The 21,923-nt window shown below is 41.4% G+C and overlaps 1 protein-coding gene and 1 long non-coding RNA gene across 2 annotated transcripts in view; one reads left to right on the forward strand and one right to left on the reverse strand.

Moving 5' to 3' along the window:
- MYOM2 (myomesin 2) overlaps positions 1 to 17,301 on the forward strand; it is a 107,439-nt gene extending 90,138 nt beyond the window's left edge. The window contains exons 30-37 of the mRNA XM_019537497.1: positions 527 to 614; positions 2,530 to 2,568; positions 3,267 to 3,372; positions 13,628 to 13,791; positions 14,125 to 14,161; positions 14,285 to 14,307; positions 15,026 to 15,081; positions 16,170 to 17,301. Coding sequence (XP_019393042.1) covers positions 527 to 614; positions 2,530 to 2,568; positions 3,267 to 3,372; positions 13,628 to 13,791; positions 14,125 to 14,161; positions 14,285 to 14,307; positions 15,026 to 15,081; positions 16,170 to 16,466 — 810 coding nt within the window. The 3' untranslated portion in view covers positions 16,467 to 17,301. The remainder of the gene's footprint in view (positions 1 to 526; positions 615 to 2,529; positions 2,569 to 3,266; positions 3,373 to 13,627; positions 13,792 to 14,124; positions 14,162 to 14,284; positions 14,308 to 15,025; positions 15,082 to 16,169) is intronic.
- LOC109311712 lies at positions 12,562 to 21,338 on the reverse strand. The gene is made up of 3 exons (XR_002101586.1): positions 21,124 to 21,338; positions 13,417 to 13,422; positions 12,562 to 12,572 (listed from the first exon to the last, which is right to left on the reverse strand). It is a non-coding gene; the product is annotated as an uncharacterized LOC109311712 (long non-coding RNA).
- Between the last annotated feature and the right edge of the window lie 585 nt (positions 21,339 to 21,923).

The raw sequence follows: 21,923 nt of genomic DNA on the forward strand, positions 1-21,923 counted from the left end.
ACTACAGTTACTGTTTGAACCAAATCCAGTGTGTTAATGAGAATAAGTCAAGAATATGAACTCTTAATATTTATTTTAGACCTAGCCATCTGAGAAGTAGTCATTATATCCTAAGAGAAATTTCTCTAACTCTGATCACAATAATTTGTCCCAATAATGTACAAGTGGGTGCTCAAAGTGACCTGTTAATTAAGGTCTTATGAGACTTAACAAGTTCTTGGATCTTATTAATTTCAACTTTTTTACATTCCTCAGGGCATATATGTGTTTATATATGGAATAGTAGGGAAAAGCAACCTGTCTATAGGAAGCCAAAATAAACTTACAGTATATTATAGTCTTCTGATATGTTATATGTGAATACAAAAGATATTAATGGAGCATGCCTAAGCTCCAGCTTCCTCTTAGGAGAGGCCACTGTAGTCAGAGCACAATTCAAACTAAGATCCCTGATATAGAAAATGGTCTATGAATTGCTTAAATCTTCTGCTCTCGTTTAATGAAATGTGTCATATTTTATTTCTAGCTGACCAGCAAGGATCAAGCAATATATAAGGCAACGTTATCAGATGACAGAGGTCATGATGTGTCTACTCTTGATGTATCAGGAAAAGGTAAGCTCAGTTTATGATGTTAAAGTTATGAACTGTGCTTCTAAAGGTAGATGAACATCTTCACTGAAAACAGATAAAATGGGAAATGATCAAATGAACATAGGACTAAAAGGGGCCTCCTTGGCCATCCAGCCCAATCCCCTGCAACCACATGTAGTCATTAACTGAAGAAATCCCCCAAATTGCCACTGAAAACCTTCTCCAACAGCTACAAGGAACAATATCTGAAACACCAATGGCTGTCTATATAATCACCTCCATAAAAGTGGGGGGAGCTGGGGTTACTACTAATAACCTGCCAGTGCAGTGATAGGGACGTAGGAAGTTAACACATGCTCAGAACACGACAGGAAAGGGGTGCTGCCCCATACTATAGATAAGTGATTCTCAACCAGTGTACCAGGGCACCCTGGGGTGCTGCAAGGTGTGAGGAGACAAGCAAGTGTGAGGAAATAAGTTCAGGCTCAAGCTTCTCTCAGCTTCACTGCTGATCCAATGCCTGCCCCCTCTGTAAGAATGCAAGCATTGTAATAAATGGTTTAGTTTTTTAAATGGGGTGCTGCTCAATTCACAAAAAATTAGAAGGGTGGGTGTATAGAGTCATACAAGGGCTGCTTTGAATCAAATAAGGGGTGTGTCAAGTCTTAAAAGTTTGAGAACCACTGCTACGAAGGAAGGCAAACACTGCCACAGCCTATGGCAATCTGACTTACAGGAGAAAATGTTTCCTGATCCCAAATTTGGCAGTTGGTCTGATTTTGATTGAAGACCTAGATCCTATAGCCAGGAAACTCTGCTTTAGGTAATGTAAACTAAATCTAGTACCTCCCTTGTGAGCTATTAAAAAATAGCCTGTTTTAATGTGCATTACTTAAAGAGAACCTTTTTTTGTTACACATTAGTGTGCAAAGCTAATGCACATTAAAGCGTATGCGTCGATGAGACCTGTAGGTTCTCTAAATACCAGCAGCTCTTTTAGTTGGCACAAGAAATATTCAGATCAAAATAAACTAATAAAAGGCATTTTTCCATCTAATCATTCTTGACAGTTCTTTGAAATCAGAATCTTCTCAACAGTTCAGTAACTTTTCCTTATGTGGCTGCTTCTTCAGATTATGGAGTCTCTCTCCGGTACAGCCAGCCTTTTCTGGCTTGATAGTGAAGCTTTATTTGTCTACTGTTAGAACATGTTCCTGTGTCCTGTTTAAGCTTCTTTTGGTTACCTGAAATAACTCTAAATGAGCCAGATGAGGTGCTGAGAGCTGCCTATCTGTGGAGCATGGCGAATTAGCTTATCGTGAGGTCTGTGCTTCTCCAGCTAAGCTGCTCCTGGCACCCAAGCTAGGTTAAATGAGTTGTTTTATATATCTCTACACTAGACCACAGTGTAGATAAATTCTGGGAGACTCGCATTATCTACTGACTTCCCACAAGGATCTCGAGTTTTGTGATTTTTAAAACCTTGTTTGGAAATTTTCCGCTCTCCAAAATGCAGCCCCTGATGCATGCTTGCCAAGAAAACCCCTCAACAAACAAACAAGTTTCACATAAAATGTAACCATTATATTATCCCAACATACTCCCATTTGAAAAGCAGCCATCAAGTTTAAATGCCCATCAAGTTTTAATCCCTAGTCTGGAAGATATATGACACAGCCCAGAGAGTATGTGGCTGAGTTCATGTACATTGATGTATTCAGTGGTGCTGCGATTTCATAACCTCAGGCAGAATTTGTAAACTGTATATACCCAGATTCCCCAAATTGTCATGCATAACTATTGTAATTTCATGTCTCTCTTGCCTAAGGATGTGGTGATATCCCAAATCAGTGTAATTAAACTAAACATAAAAAAGCCATATTTTGATCTAATTTTAAATTTTGATGGTATTATGTTTCTTTTTTTTTCTTCTCAGTGTATGATGATATAATTCTGGCGCTGAGCAGAGTCAGTGGTAAGTAAATGCTATCTCTGATTTTCGTGTCATTTTTTGTATTAAAATCACTAGAGCTTGAGAAAGCCAATTGCTACTGTGGGAAATCTCTTGGCATCATGATGCATATCTTATTATGGGCATGTTATTAAGTTTTTGAATAGGCATTTGACCTTACTAATTGGCAGTATTAAAGGGGAACGAAGTATTATTCCACCTCAGTTCCGTTCAGACACTGTAAGTGTATTTAACGCTGTGGATTTCTTCACATTAACCTTCTGTAAACAGGTCACTATTCATGTATATAGATGGCCTAACTCTGATCCTCTGACTCTAGTGCAAAGTCAGGAGTCACTCCATTGAAATGAACAGAGCTGCAAAAGTGCAACTGGAATTGTGCCTACAATATGTCATTATATAAATAGTTATTACTTTTAAAATAATATTTTTGGTAATAATCTTAATAAATAGCAACAAAATAATAAATATTGGGCCAGACACTCAATTGGTGTAAATTGGCCATTTGTATTACTGATATTATACCATTTTATGGCAACTGAAGACCTTGCTTCCAAGGTCTGAACAATTTCTTGATTATTAATTTCAGTTGTTAGGTAACCTCCACATATTGAATGAGCAACAATTAAGAGAGCCCCAGCTGACCTTTTAGCAATCAGTACACTGTGCTCTTTAATCACAATCTGCTGAATGTTGCACAGGTAAATCTGCTTCTCCACTGAAGATCCATTGTACTCCAGATGGAATAAGACTCCAGTGTTCCCTGAAGTACTACATGGAGGAAATGAAAGTTAACTGGTATCAGAGGTTAGTGAGAGGACCTAATTCAGGATGGATCCTGGGAAAAAGCTAAAGGATTTATGTTTATTTATTAACTTTCCTGTGACACTCATATAATATTCTGTACAGATTAATTAATTAACCTCCCAGCATCTTTGAAGATAAGAAAGTGCTATTTTATAAATGAAGAGTTGAGGTACAAAGGTAGTAAATTACTTACCCAGTGACAAGGTCCAGAGAAGCGTGGATGTTTGGTTCCCTGGGGCAAGTAGCAGTGGCACACCTTGTGCTGCAGCTACTTGTCCCCGGGGAATGCCCGTGCCACGTGCATTGGCTCACAGCAAGTTACCCTGGGGCTGGTAGCACAGGCTGGGGCCAGTACTGTGCTGACCCCAGCAGGCTTACCTGTGCTCCTGGGGGCCTTCTGGGGCTTCAGGAGCAGTGATCCTGCCAGGTGTAGTCTGGCTGACAGCTGCAGAGCAGCTGCAGGTGTCCCGGCTCCATTTTTCAGTGGTGTGCACTGCTTGCACATGTGTTGCTCTGGGTTTTTTTCCTGCATTTTTTTTTGCCCACTGGATATCCAGGGGCCAAAAAAACCTGCAGAAAAAAGCCCAGAGCAGCGCATGCATGGGCAGCGAATCCTAGTAGTGTGGAGAACATCTAATTGAGTGGTATGCAGCACTGCAGAAGTGTTTGTGGCACTGCACAGCCATGCTCAGTGTCACATGGGAAGTCTATGGCAGAGTGAGGAACAGAATATCTACAGAGCTCCAATCCTGTATTCTCTACCTCTAGAGCATTTGCCTTCTTCCATATTGTATATATGGTTCATAGTTTAGTAAGATGCTCAATAACAGTTATCTGATGGGCAGTTTATGTCTGTTGTTCTTCCCATTCATAGTTATAGTGCAGAGCAAAGTGAAATGGCAATTCCTTGTTCTATTTTTTTAAATAAAGAAGCTGTATAATAACAAAGCATAACACAAGTGGTTCACACAATCTTGTGAGATCTAAAATAGTTCTACATGCTTCCCCCCCTTTTGAGAATTATCTGATCCGGTCTCAAATTAGATGAAACTGGGTAATATCATATTTTTTGAATAATTCACAATGTTAAAACTACTATCAGAATAACTTTGTATAGTTTCAGCAGCTTCTTTCATGTTTAAATTCAGGACTTATTTCTATGTAGAACATAAAGTAAGGAGTGTCACAGACCTAATAAATTTGTAGTAACCACCAATGGGAACAGGAAATACAGACTGACCTGGACATACGGGGAGGGTCTGGTTCACTATTCCATTAGTTCTGTTTTACACTGACATGAATTTCCATGAAAAGATATAGGGATGGTGCAGAAGTAGCAATGGTCAATTGAGGAGTCCAAGGAGAACATCTATGAAGAATATGAAATAGTCTTCAAAACTTGAGTTTTGTATCAAATAAGTTCTGCCCTTTGAGCAAGTGTGTCATTAATTTGACAGAGAAGCAAAAAAAGTATTTACCCTTGGCGCCCAGTAAAGCTTCCTGAGCTTTCAAGGCAAATGACTTCAAGCTCTTATCCAGTTTGTATAGAAATAGATATAGTTAAGACAAAAAGCAAACCGGTATTCTCTTTTGAATATAATTATTTTAAGCTAGAATTGTTATTATATTATGAGTCTAATCAAAGACTGAAAAAAATACTTTCTGTTTTGAATTAAGCTCTGAATAACCATTTCGGGAAGACAGAGAGGCTAGTTAGTCCCTGTTTTTCTTACTGCCTTCAGCACAGCATGTAGCTTAGTATGCAAATGCCCAGTCAGTACTGAATCATCCACTATGCTGCATAGCAGGGAGCACAATGCAAATCCTAAAACCAGCATGCAGTCACCCATTCATTGCACCATGTGGAACATAGCACAGTTTCCATCCAGGTATCTAATTTGGTCTAGTGAGATAGGCTGACTTTTTTTGTAAAAGGAGTAAGAGCTAAGGAAAAAATCCCTTTCTTATCCAAGTAGTTCTCTATAGGTCAGAGGCCAGATCCATTGTTTGTACAAGCTATTTATTTGACTAACTCTGTCTTCATAATTTTAAAACTTAGTTAAAGAAAAAAAGAATCATGTTTAATTCAACAGGTAAACTTTTTTAGAGTTGGAGAATTGGAGTCAAGGAGAATTTTCGTGTATAATGATATGGTGATACCATGCAATCAGGGTGTTTTCTTAAAAAACATCACTTCTGGAAGAGGAGAAGAGTTTGCTTTAAAAGAATGGCACAATATAATCTCTGATATCTATATAATTTCCTAGCACATATTTTTCTAACAATGTCTGTTGGTCACAGAGATTATTTGAGCAGCAGTGATTATTTGGAAGTCACGTAAGAATTCAGAATTTTTTAGTTGCTTGAAAAAAATCTTGCATTATTTTAAAGTAGAAAATGACTATTTTTAGGCTACCTTTTAACTTGGGATCAAAACTAATATGTTTTTACATTTTTAACATCCTGCAAGTGTGAAAGGATTCATCTTAACAAGATAATTTGTTTTGGAAAATTATGTATGAGACAGTTATCCTGCAACTGTAACTATAGCAAATAGAGTTAGGATATGTCTACATAGTACTCACGTGTAGAGATATCTTGAGCTAGTTGTGGACATGCTAATCCATTTATGGAGATTCCATACCGTGCAAGGCAGCACCTGACAGAGATTGCTGGCTTAGCTATACATGCCTTAGCACTGGAATCAGAATTAGTATAGCTACATCAGTGTGGTATTGCACCTGAGCTAATAATTCCTGCTTTTTAGAAAACTTCATTCCAGGTTCAAAGACCCTGGTAATATGTGCATCCCTAGGGGTCTGGGGGACCTGTTACATCCAGGACCACACGTTGAGCATGCCCTAATTCTTGTCACAGAGGTTTACAGAAATAAACATAAATACATAGATGTCTACATGTGATGCTACATTGCTGTAGCAGTGCACTATGGCGATATAGTGTCTGTAGGCAGCAACTATGATGCTGCCGCTATGTCACTGTAGTAATGTGCTCCCTCAGTACAGTGTGTCGCTATGACAATGTAGGCCTAAAAATAACCATACACCACTGGCAGTATGGGCTGTTACTGCGCTGTCATTTAGTACTTCCAAAAGGTAATAATGGCGCCATAGGGGTATGTGTAGACGCACCCAGTAATAAGCAATTATAGATCTGACTGAATAATCTATAATAGTATCATCATATCTTCATATCATCATATTCCTGGAGGTTTTCAAGACCTGGCTAGACAAAGCTTTGGCTGGGATGCTCTAGTTGGGGGTTATCCTATTCTGAGCAAGGGGTTGGTCTAGATGACCTCCTGAGGTCTCTTCCAACTGTTAGATTCCGTGATTCTATGATCCCCAGCCACTGTGTGACAGAGGATACTGGACAAAATGGACTTATGGTTTGACCTAGTAAATGGCTCTTATGTTCTTATGTTCATGGTACCATCCCATATTTGTTGCCTTATGACAAAGCATAGATGGATTCCAATCTTTGCTCAGAAAGGTATGCATCAGCTTGGTGTTCCAATACATGCAGAGGCATCACCAACAGTCATGAATATTTACAAACAAGTGAGGGGGGAAGAGATATGGGGGGATACCAACATGGAGGCACCAAGAGGACATATTCCATAGTAAGGGATCTGGTAATAGCTGCAATCCAACGTACTGCTTCTTAGAGACCCATAGAAAAACCAAGGCAAACCTCAGACAGAACCATCAGATATTTCCAATAGTAGTTTTGCCTGCATTCAGATTAAAAACTGATCCTTTCATGGCATAGATTCACCCTCCTGTGGAGAAAAACCTCATGAAGTCACTCTTACTATTTTAGTAATAACTTACTTCAAGTGCATTCATATAGGAAAGAGAAAAGGGATCCTATACATTGTGAAACAGCCATCATTTGCTAATGCCCCAACCTCCCCTGCCCACATCAAGCAGATTTATCATTAGGATTTATTCCATTGTGGGCTATAGGTTTCAAAATAAGAAAAATATATATGTATATATACATGTATATGCATATGTACATGTACATGTATATGTGGACATCCAAGCTGTGGTGGAGATCTATTTCCCATTAGTCTTTTGATTCTGTAACTGGTATTTTTGGTATTTATTCACAAGCATAATTTCCCAGATGTGTAACTTTGCATGCATAGCTGACATTTGCATATCTGAGGCCCCTGGCACATGTTATATTTCAGCTGCAATTAACATGTTGATCATACCATAGGTTCATTGAATTTATGGTAACGTAATATGGAAAACAAGACAGAAAGATATTACTCAAAAATGTGTAACATCTTTGTAGCTGGTTTATATTGCTTCATAAATTAAACATGTGGCCTGCCACATCATCCTGACACTGATAATTGGGTGATTATTAGCATTGCAACCTGGGCAGACCTTGGTTTGGAACCTGGGTGGGGACTGCCCTGGTTCCAGTGTTGACAATCAGCTGAATCCTGATTCTTAGCTGAGTTGTCATTGTTGGTAGTCCCTTGGAGTTGAGGATGAAGTCTGTCAGGCTTGATGGGTCCTCAGGTGACTGAGAAGCCTAATTCTGGATACACACATTCTTCAGCAATGGGGGCATGCTGTTGTGTCGGGGAGTGGGAATCACAGCCCTGGGTTGGTCTTCTTCTCCTTCCTCCGCCACCACCGTTCTTCCTCAGTATTAAGTCACTGGGCCTTGAAGTGGTGTGCACTTTGGTGGACTAGGTGACACCACACTGAACAGTCAGCAACTTGCTCCTCCCAGCTGTTGGTGTCAATGCCTCCGTGCTTGAGGGAGATCTTGAGTGTGTCTTTGTACCATTTCCTTTGGCCGCCCTTTGAATGTTAGCCAATGGAGATCTGCAAAAAGAGAATCTGGTGAGGGTGGCTTCCAAGATATGGAAAGTGCTCCATGTACTTCAGAGCCTCCCCATCTAAGTGGATAGTGCGAGGGATGTTCAGCTGGCCTGGGGTGGGTTGGTGGAGAACCTTCATCTTGACAACATTCAAGGACAGACCAAGTCTTTTATATGAAGTGTTGAAGAGATCTAAGGTCACTTGCACATCCTGTGCCGAGTGAGCCATCATGCAGCAATCATTTGCAAACTGAAGGTCATGGATGTCCTTGGTGGTGAGTTTCATTTTTGCCCATAAGTGCCCAAGATTGAAAAGCTTCCTGTCCAGTTGATACTGGATATTGACGCCTGATGGTAGATCATCTTGGATGAGGTGGATGATGCTGGTAAGGTAGGTGGTGAACAGGGTGGGGGCGATCACACCACCTTGTTTGACCCTGGTCCAGATGTGGAAGGCATTGATTTCAGATTGTCATAGATTTCATAGATTTCATAGATGTTAGGGCTGGAAGGGACCTTAGAAGATCATCGAGTCTAGCCCCCTGCCCCAGGGGCAGGATGTCAGCAAGATATAAATCCAAATTTTTCTTGAAGGCATTCAAAGTAGGTGCTTGAACCACCTCCAGTGGCAGTCTATTCCAGATCTTGGGGGGCTTGGACAGTAAAGAAGTTCTTCCTTATGTCCACCCTGAAACAGTCAAGGAGGAGTTGGTGACCATTTGACCTTGTCATCCCTTGGGGCGCTCTGGTGAACAGATGTTCCCCCAGATCCTGGTGAGGACCCCTTATAAACTTATAGGCAGCCACCAGATCATCCCTGAGCCTGCACTTTTCCAGGCTGAAGCGATAGTTCTTAGCCTCTCATCATAAGGTCTGTTCTCCTGACCTCTGCACACACAGTACATATGCACATGCTGCTGGCAAATCATGCTCTGATCATGTGCGTGGATCTCCTCTGGACTCTCTCAAGTTTCTCCACGTTGGTTTTGAATTGTGGAGCCCCAAATTGTGCGCAGTACTCCAGCTGCGGCCTCACCAAGGCCGAGTACAACAGGAGAATGACATCTTGGGATTTGCTTGAGAAGCATCTATGGATGCAAGCCAGTGTTTTGCTCACTTTACTAGTCACAGCATCACACTGATGGCTCATGTCCATCTTGTGGTCAGTCATGACCCCCAAGTCCCTTTCGTCTGTAGTGCTACCCAGCGTGGAACTGCCAAGCCTATAAGCATGTTGTAGCTTTTTCTTCCCAAGGGGGAGAACCTTGCAGTTTTTGGTGTTAAACACCATCAGGTTCTCATCTGCCCATTTCCTGAGCCTGTGAAGGTCAGCCCGGATCACCCTCCTGTCCTCAGGTGTGGACGCTTTACCCCAAAGTTTGGTGGCATCAGCAAACTTAGCCAGTCCACTTCTGATACCAATGTCCACATCATTAATGAAGATGTTGAATAGTGTTGGCCCAAGGACAGGGGCTTGAGGGACCCCACTGATCACAGTGCACCATGACTATTGACTTCCATTAGCCACCACTCTCTTGGTCTGACCATGGAGTCAGTTCCCCAGTCAGTGGATCGTGACAAAGCCAAGGCTGCAGTTAGGCAGTTTTGCTGAGAGGGATACTAGATTGAAGGCTTTTTTAAAGTCAGGATATACAACATCATTCTCTTCTCCCTTGTCCAGGTGATAGGTCACTTGGTTGTAAAAGGAAATAAGGTAGGTCAAGCAAGACCTCAACAAACCCATGCTGGCTATCCCTCAGGATTCTGCCATTGGCCAGTCTGTTAAGAATGGCATCTTTCATAATCTTTTCTAAGACCTTCCCCGGGATAGAGGTCAGACTGATGGGCCTGTAGTTTGCCAGATCCACTTTCCTCCCTTTCTTGAAGATAGGCACCATGTTGGCCTTCTTCCAATCTTCAGGCACTTCACCAGAGCACCAGGAGTTTTTGAAGATCCATGGCAGGGGCTGAGCTATGATGCTTGCCAGCCTACTTGAGTACCCTGGGGTGTAAACTGTCAGGGCTGGCTGACTTGAAGTTGTCCAGCTTCTCAAGGTGTTCCTTCACAAGGTCAGCATTGATAGAGGGTAAGGAATCACTCTCACCCAGGCATTCCCATCCTGTAATGGACAGGGGCATCCTTTGGGACTGGTAAAAAACTGATGCAAATACCCATTTAGCAAGTTGGCTTTTTCCTGGGCATCAGTTGTCAGTTGTCCCATCTGGTTGAGCAGGGGTTCAATGTTACCCTTGCTTTTCCTCTGGCTCCCCACATATCTAAAAAGGGACTTTTTATTGTTCTTAATACTTATAGCTAGTTGGAGTTCAGTCACAGCCTTGGCTTTCCTGGTTCACTCCCTGCAGGCCCGGACCAGTGCAGAATATTCCTCCTTGGAGGTGGATCCAGTCCTCCATCCTTTGTAGGTCTTCCTTTTCAGATGTAGGAGGTCCACTAGTTCCCTGCAGAGCCAAGGGGGCTGCTGTGCCCCCTTGGCTGATCTTCCACTCAGGTGGTCGTATCATCACGCAGGAGCCTCAGCATGGTGACTAACTTCAGTGGGCAGCCAAGGCATTGGAGGATGGTTTACAAAGCTTCATGATTTAAGGAATCAAACACCTTGGTCAGGTCAATGAAGATGAGGAACAGTTCTTGATTTTGCTCCCAACATTTTTCCTGGATCTGTCTTGCAACAAAAACCATGTCTGGAGTACCCCAGGATATTCAGAAACCACACTGGGTTTCCACAAGGATTTCATTGGTGATGGGACAAAGGCAGTACAGGAGAATGCAGGCCAGGATCTTACCTGCTATGGACAGGAGGGAAATCCCCTTGTAGTTCCCACAATCAGATTTGTCCCTCTTCTTGTAGACAGTCATGATGGTCACATTCTTGAGATCCCCAGGGATGTCCTCTTCGTCCCAAAGGTGGAAGATAAGCTGGTGGAGTCATGATATGAGCCAGAAGCCACCAGCATGGTAGACCTCTGTGGGTATACCATCTGACCAACAGGTTTTGTTGGGTTTCATTCATTGGATGGCCCACTTTTGCTCTCCAGTGGTTGGTGGATCACCAAGGGAATCCACCACAGGGCATTTTGGGATGGCTTGGAGGGTCTCTTCTGATATGATGCACTCCTAGCTAAGGAGGAGTTTGAAATTCTCCTTCCAATGCAGATGGAGGGCATCATCGTCCTTGAGGAGCCAGGAGCCATCCTGTGATCAGAGGGGGTTTTGTCCAATGGAGTAAGGTCTGTATGTTGTTTTGGTAGCCTGGAAAAAGTTACTCCTGTTATGCTGGTTGGCATAGCCCCTGGATCACACATGCCTCCTCCACCCACCAGTTGTTCTTCATGTCACAGATGATTCTCAGCTGAGTATTGAGGGCTGTCATATGGCAGCCCTGGGGTCAGGGACAAAGCCACCCCCTGCTGAATTGTTGGGAGTGGTCTGGAAACAACTCCAGGTCCTGAAACTGCCTGTCTCTTGCCCATCCCAGGAGGATGAAGTGTGTGAAGTTGGGGATACAGAAGATTTTCCTATCCCTTGCTGCACACATCTGTTGGAAGCTGCACCTGACACACACAGTAGGGAATGGAGAAATTTCCCACATCCCCAGCTGCACTTGCTGATTTTAAAGAGCTGCCTGGTGCTGTCATCTGGGGAAGCCTTCCCATCCCCCTTCCCCCACTTGTTTATGAAGGTGTCTCTTTAAACTAGAGCCATGCAGCATGGTATGGGAAACCTCCCTCATCCTTCCTGGGAATATAAAAAGAGTAGACATACATATGGGCCTCCCAACTCCCACCTGCTTTTTACAGGTCTGGGGTGCCATGAGCCCATATCAGGGAACCTCTCCCCAGCATCAGGCTTCTAGCACCCAGGGAACTTTATAGAGTAGGTGGGCATTCAGCCAGGGGACCCACCCATTTTTAAAGGTCCAGAGTGCCATTATGCCAACAGGGAAAGGCTCCATGATGTGAAGCTTATGGTAACTTGGACCATTAAAAAATAGGCACGTAGCTGGGAAGTCCAGGTACATGACTTCTTTCTACATTTCTGAGTACCTATAGAAGAAGTACCTTGGTGTAGATGACTCCTGGCTCCCCAGCTGCTGCTTCCATGTGCGGGAAGGAGGGGGGGTTAGCTGGAGAGCAGGGAGCTTTCACTCTCCAGATGTAGGTGTCCCCTCATGCTGACAGCGAGCATTTGCCCAATGAGTTTTTGTTGAATTTTATGTCTCATTTCAGAGTTCTGCAACCTGCCCTGTACACATGACATGACAGGTTGTGGATTTGGGGAACGGAGCATAAAATCCCTCAGGATCCAGTTATACAACTGCCTTAACATCTTCTGTCAGCCTGAGTTCAAGTCCTGGAACCAAAACAGAGGAAGACCCTCCGTTGTTTTGGTCTTAATATCTGAGTAGTTAGGGCACTTATCTGGAAAGTCAGGCATCTTGGGTTTGCCTGGCCCCCCACACACTTATCCCCTCACCCTGAAATGGGTTGAATATGCCTTTCAGAGACTTTCCAGAAAAGTACTTTTAACACAGAAAAATGGACAGAGGAATGTTTCTGCATTACTGGGGGTGAGGAGGCCCAGGTAGAAACCAGGGCCTCTCTTCTTTCCAGAGCAGCTTCCATCTTATTGAGCCATACACCATCTGGCTTAATCCTTTTTCCTGAAACTCTCTTGGCTGCTGAAGGGAGCACAGAAGGTGGTGGATAATGCCCAACCAGGAATGTGCTGGTTAGAGTGGTATGTTGTAGAGAGAAAGGTGCAAACCTGCCCTAAGGCAGAGGAGGTCTGGGTTTTCGGCATCCAAGTGTATGCCCTAATCACTCAGTTATTGAGGCTAAAATATGGAAGGGTAAGTTCTCTGTCTGATTCTGAACCTTCTAATTATGGGTTTCTATCTGCCTATACTTCCAGGCTGGGGATGCTGGTATATGCCCACAACGGGTATGCACACATAACTGCATACATGGCCAGGCACTGCCTATCCTACTGCCCATGCTCAGCCTGCACACACAGTACATATGCACATGCTGCTGGGAAATAGAATTGCTACATGGATGTTAGTGCCAAAAATGTCATATAAATGGCAAAAAATCTACTTAGATGACCAGAAGGAAATACAATTCCATCACTTCTGTGTATGTGGTGTTGGTACATGAACACAGACCTTATTATATTATCTTTGATGCTTCAAAAATATGTTACAGCCACACTGGGAGGGAAAGAATCCACTGTGAAATTGCTCTCAGTGGTTGCAATTTATTTGTAATTTTATGAGCAATATGTCATCCTTTATAACCTTTATAGCTGGATATGCTAAGGAGAATATGCATCAAAAACATTTTCAAACCTATTTCTTTTCATTTTTCAAGGGAAGCTAAGATTTCTTCTAGTGAAAAGATGAGGATTGGAGGTAGTGAAGAGGTTGCCTGGATGCAGATATGTGAACCTACTGAAAAGGATAAAGGGAAATACACCTTTGAAATCTTTGATGGCAAAGAATCCCATAAGCGCATACTTGATCTATCTGGACAAGGTAGAATATTGAATATATGGTAGTCATAATGCACGGTGGATTTTTATAAACTGCTTTAACTGGAAGAATTATTGGAAAAATAGAAAGCTAGTGGTCAAATTTAGCCAAGTTGTAAAATTTCACCTGCTTCCTTATTCTTAAATTCATTTTCACTAGGGCTGAGCTTGGTTCTATACATGTAGCTGTCATTTCAGATTTCAGTATGGTGTAACATACATTTTAAAAGGTTTTAAAAGAAAAGGATATTAACATAGGTATTAATGAAATTTCTATTTACTCACAGATAAAAGCTACATTTCATTTCAAATAATGCATAACAATATTTCATTACAGCTTTTGATGAAGCATATGCAGAATTCCAGAGACTCAAGTAAGTTCTGTTTTTTTTCTTTTACTTTGCAGTTTGCATAGTGCCTAAATTACACAGGATAGCATTCTATCAGTAACCTGACATTAATGTGTTTTTTTTCTTCCTCCCTACCTCTAACTTTAGGGCAGCTGCTTTTGCCGAGAAGAGTGAGTATACCGCACATTTTGTAAGAAATAATTTCCTTCCATCTTCCTGGCTTTTAAGAGCAAATCTAGGGCCAAGGTATTATGGTTCTTATAGTTCAATGACAGCATAACACACCCACTGCTTTAGAATTTGATTTGATGTTTTAACGTTCTGTTTGGGGTTGTCTTTAATTGCAAAAGAAACATGGCAAGTGTGAAATGGGTGGGTGAGCCTCTGCTGAGCTGCTTTCTTGCATCTACAAAATGAAAGCCAGAATCACTTAGCTGTTAAGCTGTGAGAACTTTTTTTTCTTTATTACAGAGTGGTGTTGACTTTGTGACATGATGATTAATTAAATTTAAAATGTAAAATTTAAAATGTAAAATGTAGTGTTATCTCACTACTGATCCTTTTAGCAAAATATTTATCTAACTGTTGTTGGAAGCAGTAGAACATATTTTTGCTAGGGACAAATGATTCATCTTGTTGCTTTCAAAGCCTGTACTGCTTTCATTATAAATCCATAAATATGTACAATTTCTTCTGTCCTGCATAGAGAGAATGAATTATTTCCCCAGAGCTCAGATATTACATCCCAAAAGTCTGCAACTGTGTTGAACTTCCATTTTGACTATCAATGCTAATGACAAAAATTGCATTAAGAATTAAAAATATAAACATGTTTATGAAAAATAGTTGCTCGTTAACTTGTATAATGTTTGTATTTTCAATTCCTAGATCGTGGTAAAGTTATAGGAGGCTTGCCTGATGTGGTGACTATAATGGAAAAGAAGGTATGAATAATCTTTATTATTGGCACAAGTTTACTCTGATTTACCATGGAGGCCTGATCCTGCATGAACACTTAATAGATTATTTACAGCATGCACATCTATGAAGAAGATATTTCTACCTTCTCAGATCAGAGAGAAATGAAATCAATTATGGGAAGCAAAATTGTAAATCTATGATTTTTTCCTAAATGTTTCCAAGATAAGATGATAAGACACAAAAGCAAGATAAAGGTAGATATAAGGTGATATAAAGCTAGGCAAAATAAAGTTATAAAAGTAAGTACAACAGGATTGAACTTTATCTTAATATAATGATATTTATGCGCATATATATGTACATAAATAACAAGGCTTTACTAACGTTTCTTAAAGGACAATGTGAAGTGATTTTGCAGGTGATTAATGTACTTTATCAAACCAGAATAATCTAAATTTGCTTATTTATATGCACATACAAACACACACACATACTAGTGTAAAAAACAAAGATATAGGCATGTATTATTTATTCTTCTTAAAATGTCAATGTTTAACCATTAGAGCATAGAATCCTGGAAAGACTACAGTATTGATTGCTTTCATAATAACATCTTAAATTTCTCAAAAAAGCTTTGTAGGAGGTCTAGGTCTGAATTGGTTTAGGCAATACTCTTCCCAGCTGTGTATGGAGAAACTTCAAGGATGCTTTTAAATGTATCATTGTCTGAACATCATGTTAAACTAATGGCTTGTCAGGAGTCTGCTGCCAGCATGACTGCAATGATCATTCAACTTGCCATCTTCAGCCACTATTACCTTTAGGCTATTGTTGCATCAGAGTCATCTGTAAGATGGAGGAAAGGCTGAATCTGAAGGAAGAATCCTTAGGCATATACTTCATGTATCTGTATATTCAGTCCTCACATATCTAAATATTTGGTTCACATTAATTAGCAAAGTTGAAGATTTATTGGAAAGTGCAGGGGGGCTGTAAGGTCCCTTCTACCCTCTAACAACTATGAAACTATGAAAAGCATCCTGACAACATTATGACCAAAAAAAAAAGGCCTAAATTGACTGATGCCTAATGTGATTTTTCTTTTCTTTAGACTCTGAATCTAACCTGCTCGGTGTTTGGAAATCCTGATCCTGAAGTAGTCTGGTTTAAGAATGACAAGCAACTTGAACTTAATGAGCACTTAGTAGTTTCACTGGAGCAAGGAAAGTTTGCCAGCTTAACGATCAAGGGAGTTTCCTCAGAGGATTCAGGCAAATATAGCATCAATGTCAAGAATAAGTATGGTGGAGAAACAGTGGATGTCACTGTAAGTGTGTATGGACATGGGGAAAAACTGCCTGAGATTAAACCTTCCCAGGCCAAACCAAGACCAATACCGCCATCCTAGACCAGATGCTTAGAAAGGAATAAAAACCTCTAAAGCTGGAAAATCCAGCACAAAGTAAAGCTTGAGAACCATAAATCTGACAAATAAAATAATAGAAATGAGCTATAGTTGTAGTTTTGTTGCACATAAACAATTGGCAATATCCAAACAAGCAATGAGCTTTTTAAAGCGTGCATTAGAAATGTAGTTGTGCTGTAGCACTGCATACAACGCAGGGACATTACAATTGTATTTTACGGGATAAAAAATGTGGTATGGCATAACTTGCAAATAGCAAAATGCTAAATACCTGCCGTCAGGGTTTAATGTGTGATGGCAGTTTCTATAAAGCTACAGTAAAAAAAATAATGCCCCCCAAAACAAAAACAAAACAAAACAAAACAAAACAAAATGCCCTATGCTGGGAATTAAACTATCATAGAAGTAGCACACTACAGTTACCTATGTATTCAGAGTTGAATCCTGCCTCATACTCACACATGTAGTGTCCTTGACTTTGAAGCACTACATATGTGACTAAGGCAATCATGCAGGGCCTCTATAGTCCATATTTAGTATTAGCATTGTTTTTCCGTAGTGCAAGCTGCTCTTTGGTGGAGGTTTACAAATGATCACAGTGGACTCATTAAAACAGAAGTTATGTGGTTATATTTGTGGTTTTTCTTGCTTTGTGCTAATAAAAATTTAAAAATCACCTTGTGCTTCTCACTGCACCAAATCACACTTAACTTGTTGTTTACTCTCTTTCATTATTTAATTATGGCTTATTACACAATTTCACAGCTTTTAGCATGCAGACAATCAACTTTCAATAAAGAACACAAATTATGGTTAATCACAGTCACTTTGTGCCACTTACAACATTAATTTTGTTTTTTATGGTATGAGTCTAGATACAAACCCAGCTGGTACCACAAAATACTCATTGAACTGGGTTTGATTCTCTTTTGCCTAAAATGAGCAGCAAACTTCTCTTTGACTTCTTTGGGAGCAGAAACATTATATTAGATTTCAATTTTACAAACACTTAAACGTGCTTACCATGAAGAGTGTAAACAGAATTCATTTCAGTGAGACTATTTTTGTACTTAAGCTCAGGAGCTCAATATATGTTTGAAAGTTTACAGGATTGGGCTTTAGGGGGAGATTCTTTGCACAGTTATAGCCCCTTTATCTACTCCAGTGGTGGAAAAAGCTATGCTTTGTGCACAAATGTCCAGCAAGGAAGTCTTTTATTGGCAAGTAGGTCTTGGCTGATGAAACTGCATCTCATCTAGGTTTCAGAATGAGTGGTTTTCTTTTCACCTAAAAAGTAGGGTAAGTACTGGGAAAGAGGTTGGAGAATGGGTATCAGAAAGAAATGAAACTCCATTCTTTACTGCTAGGGGAGGATCTGGAAATGACACCATTTGGAGTATTTTCTGTAAGTCATGTTGCTTTCATGGCTCCAAACCAGGGAGCCATAGTAGGCTTTCTGAGTGTATGTGCAGACGTTACACTTAGAACCACCTAACTAGTGTTCAGTCGATTTACATGCCAAACTGTATATATGTTTTGGGCGTTGAGATTGGGCAAAAAAATGGTCAGTCTGATCTAACTTAGTTCACCTGAGGAGATGCACTACAAAAGTCAGGCTAACCAATGCCTAATCCTTTGGAGCACAGCCTTGGGCCTGGGAAAGCCTGGTTGCTCATACTAGCCCAAGAACTGTGCTTTTTCTACTTCCCCCACTCTGGCTGGGCTATTTTTAGTCCTCTGACCCCCAACCCCTGACAGACAACATCCCCTCTGACCCAACATTGTTCCCCTAGCTGCTCCTCTGATCTTGCCAACACCCTTCCTCCCCCAATCCTGAGACCTGGTATCCACCCTGATTCCACTCGCCCTTCCCCTACCCCAGCTTACTTAGATCATGTTCCTGGCATGGCTCCCTGTGTGTACAACTGGTGACCCAGTCTCTGATTACCAAGCAAAAGAGTCATTCTTGCTGTCTTTTGATTGCAATGAATCCCAACAGAAGGGAAAGAGGGAGAGTATCTCAGAGTACTTTATAGCAAAGATGACCATAAATTCCCTTGTTGCCAAGACATTTTAAATACTTGTTGCAAGCCAAGCATCCTGTCAGTTTGGTCAAGTGAATGCTTTTGTCTCATTTTCAGTGGGCCCCCCAAAACTGGTGTTTAAAATGGGACTCTGAAAATAGGACTGTTGTACTCCTTACATGACACTCCCCACTCATTCTTCAGTTGTTCAGCTGAGATTATGACTCTGAGGCAGGGTGGACTACTAGTGAAATAGGGTCCTATATAGCCAATCCTGTTGATTTGGATATTTAGCCAAGAAGTGGAAGATGTGTGTCCACTTCTCCTCAGGCAGAGGAAGGGATGGTACTTGGGTCTGTCGAACTGTACTAGCTGTTGGGTTGGAAAGATTCATTTTCTTGCAGTGTTGTGACAGCATTTTTTTATCTTCAGTCAAAACTATTTGGCAAATACAGTCTGAATTTTCAAGAAGTTCTAGGCAACTATAATTGTCATTGAATTTACTATTCAATGAAAAAAAAGTCATCCAACTCTATGCAAAGCAATCTGACTGTTAGTATGGTCTGTATATGTTGCCATATATGCCAACCCATGGCATTAGAAATCCAAGGAGGTTACAAAAGCTATCAGCAAATCCTTGATGCCTTTCCTCATGAGAGCAGCATAACATTGGCAGCAGACTGACTGCTAAATGATGTTACTGTATTATTCTGACCTGTCTGTAGTTAAAAGGAAAACCCCTAAATTCTCTCTTAAGCCTGGCTAATTTTCAGTGGTCTCTATTAGGGATGTAAGAGGTAACTTCAGAAAAAATAATGTATCCTTGAAACCATTATTAACCATAAGAAGCCTGGGAGGTACCATTCTAAGTAGCTCAACTGCGGAAAGGGAACTCAGAGTCATAGTGAACTCCAAAATGTACACGAGTCACCAATGTGATGAAGTAATAAGTAAAGCTAACCACACTCTTTCTTGCATAAGTAGGTGGATCACAAACAGTTCTAGGGAGGTGATATTTCTCCTCTGTGTGGCATTGGTCAGGCCGCAGCTGGAGTACTGCATCCAGTTTTGGGCACCATACTTCAGGAAGGATGTAGATAACCTGAAAAAGGTTCAGAGGAGGGCCACCTGTCTGGTTAAAGGCCCACAGGAAAAACCCTACAAGGACTGATTGAGGGACTTGAATCTCCCCAGCTTCTGCAAGAGAAGGCTGAGAGGTGATCTTGTGACCGTCTACAAACTCATTGGGGGGGAACAGCAGGAAATAGGGGATACAACTTTTACCAGAGTGCCCATTGGGGTAACTAGAAACAATGGCCACTAACTGGAGGAGAGTAAATTTAGATTGGACATCAGGAAAAAATTCTTTACAGTGAGAGTTGCCAAAATATGGAATATACTTCCAAGGGAGGTGGTGCTGTCCCCTTCCTTGGAGGTGTTTAAAAGGAGATTGGACAATCACCTGGCTGGGGTCATTTGACCCTAGCACTCTTTCCTGCCCAGTGCAGGGGGTCAGACTCAATGATCTAATAGTTTCCTTCTGACCCTAAAATCTATGAAATCTATGAAACCACTTTAAAAAAAGCATTAGATGTACTGGTAATGGAATAGATTTTAATATCCATAGGCTGATATAGGATTTTGAAGAAGAGCATTCAAATCATGTGGTGCATCATCACATATCACATGATATACATTTTCTCCAGTTAAAGAGAAGCTAGAAGTGTTACTAATATGCTAGGAGGTAGTGATATATTATTTCTTTTAAGATCAAAGCAAAAAGAAATATAACTATTGGAGGGTGCAGTAATTTGCTAGATAACACAGTAATGTTAAAAAACAGAACAAACTAGGTAAAAATAGTCAAAATGGTCAAATGATATAATGGCATTATTCCAGCAGGTTAGGGCCCCCAAGTGAATCCACACATACCCCAGTCCTGGAACGGTGTCTGCCTGAGAGTGCAAGGAAGCTAGGGTTTCCAATGGGACACTTATGTGTCTGCACACCAATGCCAGGAGCTTGGGGAAAAACTGGTCCTCCTGCTAAGCAAGAAAGACTATGATCTCATAGGGATAATGGAGACTAGGTGGGATTCCATCTATGACTGTGCCACAGGTATAGATGGCTATACCCTGTATAGGAGAGATCATGTAGATGATAAAAGGGGTCAGGGTGAAGCTCTCTATGTCAAGGAAACATCATGGGGACATCATAGTAGGAGGTCTACTACAGACCTCCTAACCAGAAACAAGAGCTAGAACAGGAATTCACCAGGGAACTGGCTGAGGCTGCATGCTTTCAGTGTATGGTTGTCACGGGAGACTTTAACTACCGAGACATCTCATGGGAAGTGCACTCAGCCAAATCTGATCAGTTGCAAAGCTTCCTCACATGCGTGGATGAGCTCTACCTGACTCAAGAAGTCTATGGGCTGACAAGAGGTAAAGTGTTGCTGGACCTGGTACTGGCCAAAGGGGATGATCTGGTCAGTGACCTAAGAATCAGTGGAAAGCTGGGTGATAGTGACCATGATGACCTTTCCTATCCATCACAAAGCTGGCAAGTCAGTCAGTAATGCAGAAATCCTCGACTTTAGGAAAGCTGACTTTGACAAGCTCAGGAAGCTCATTGTCAAGGCTCTAAAGGACCATGACTCGACAGGAAGAGGATTCCAAGAGGAGTGGTTGCTCCTCAAGGGAGTGATCCTGACAGCACAAGGTTGTCCATCCCATCACAGAGAAAGGGTAGCAAAAGGATGCAGCAACCCCCTTGGCTCAGCAGGGAACTTGAGGACCTCCTACGCCTAAAAAGAGAGACTTACAAAGGCTGGAAGGTTGGAATCACGATCAAGGAGGAGTACTCAGCATTGGTGATGGACCAGGAAAGCCAAGGCTGCAACCGAACTCCATTTGGCTTCCCATATCAAGAATACTAAAAAGTCCTTTTTCAGATATGTAGGGAGTCAGAAAAAAAGCAAGACTAACATTGGACTCCTGCTGAACCAAATGGGACAACTGATAACCGACACTTTGGAAAAAGCCAACCTGCTTAATGGGTACTTTGCATCGGTCTTTCATCAGGCCAAAGGGACTGCCTTGCCTAGCATGACACGGTGAGGGCATATCTATACCCAGCATTAGTGCAGACCTTGTAAACCCTGAGAGGTTGGACATCTTCAAGTCAGCTGGTCCTGACAGATTACACCCTAGGCTGATCTAGGATTTGGAGCTGTACTCAAGGAGCTGGCAGGTGTCATAGCCCAACCATTGGCAAAAATATTAAAAAATTCATGGTGCTCAGGTGAAGTACCTGAAGACTGGAAGAAAGCCAATGTGGTACCCATCTTCAAGAAAGGGCAGAAAGTAAATCCCGGGAATTACAGGCCAATCAGTTTGACCTCAATCCCTGGTAA

The sequence above is a fragment of the Crocodylus porosus genome, unplaced genomic scaffold (genome assembly GCF_001723895.1).
Source record: "Crocodylus porosus isolate Cpor-Errol unplaced genomic scaffold, CroPor_comp1, whole genome shotgun sequence".
NCBI lineage: Eukaryota > Metazoa > Chordata > Crocodylia > Crocodylidae > Crocodylus > Crocodylus porosus.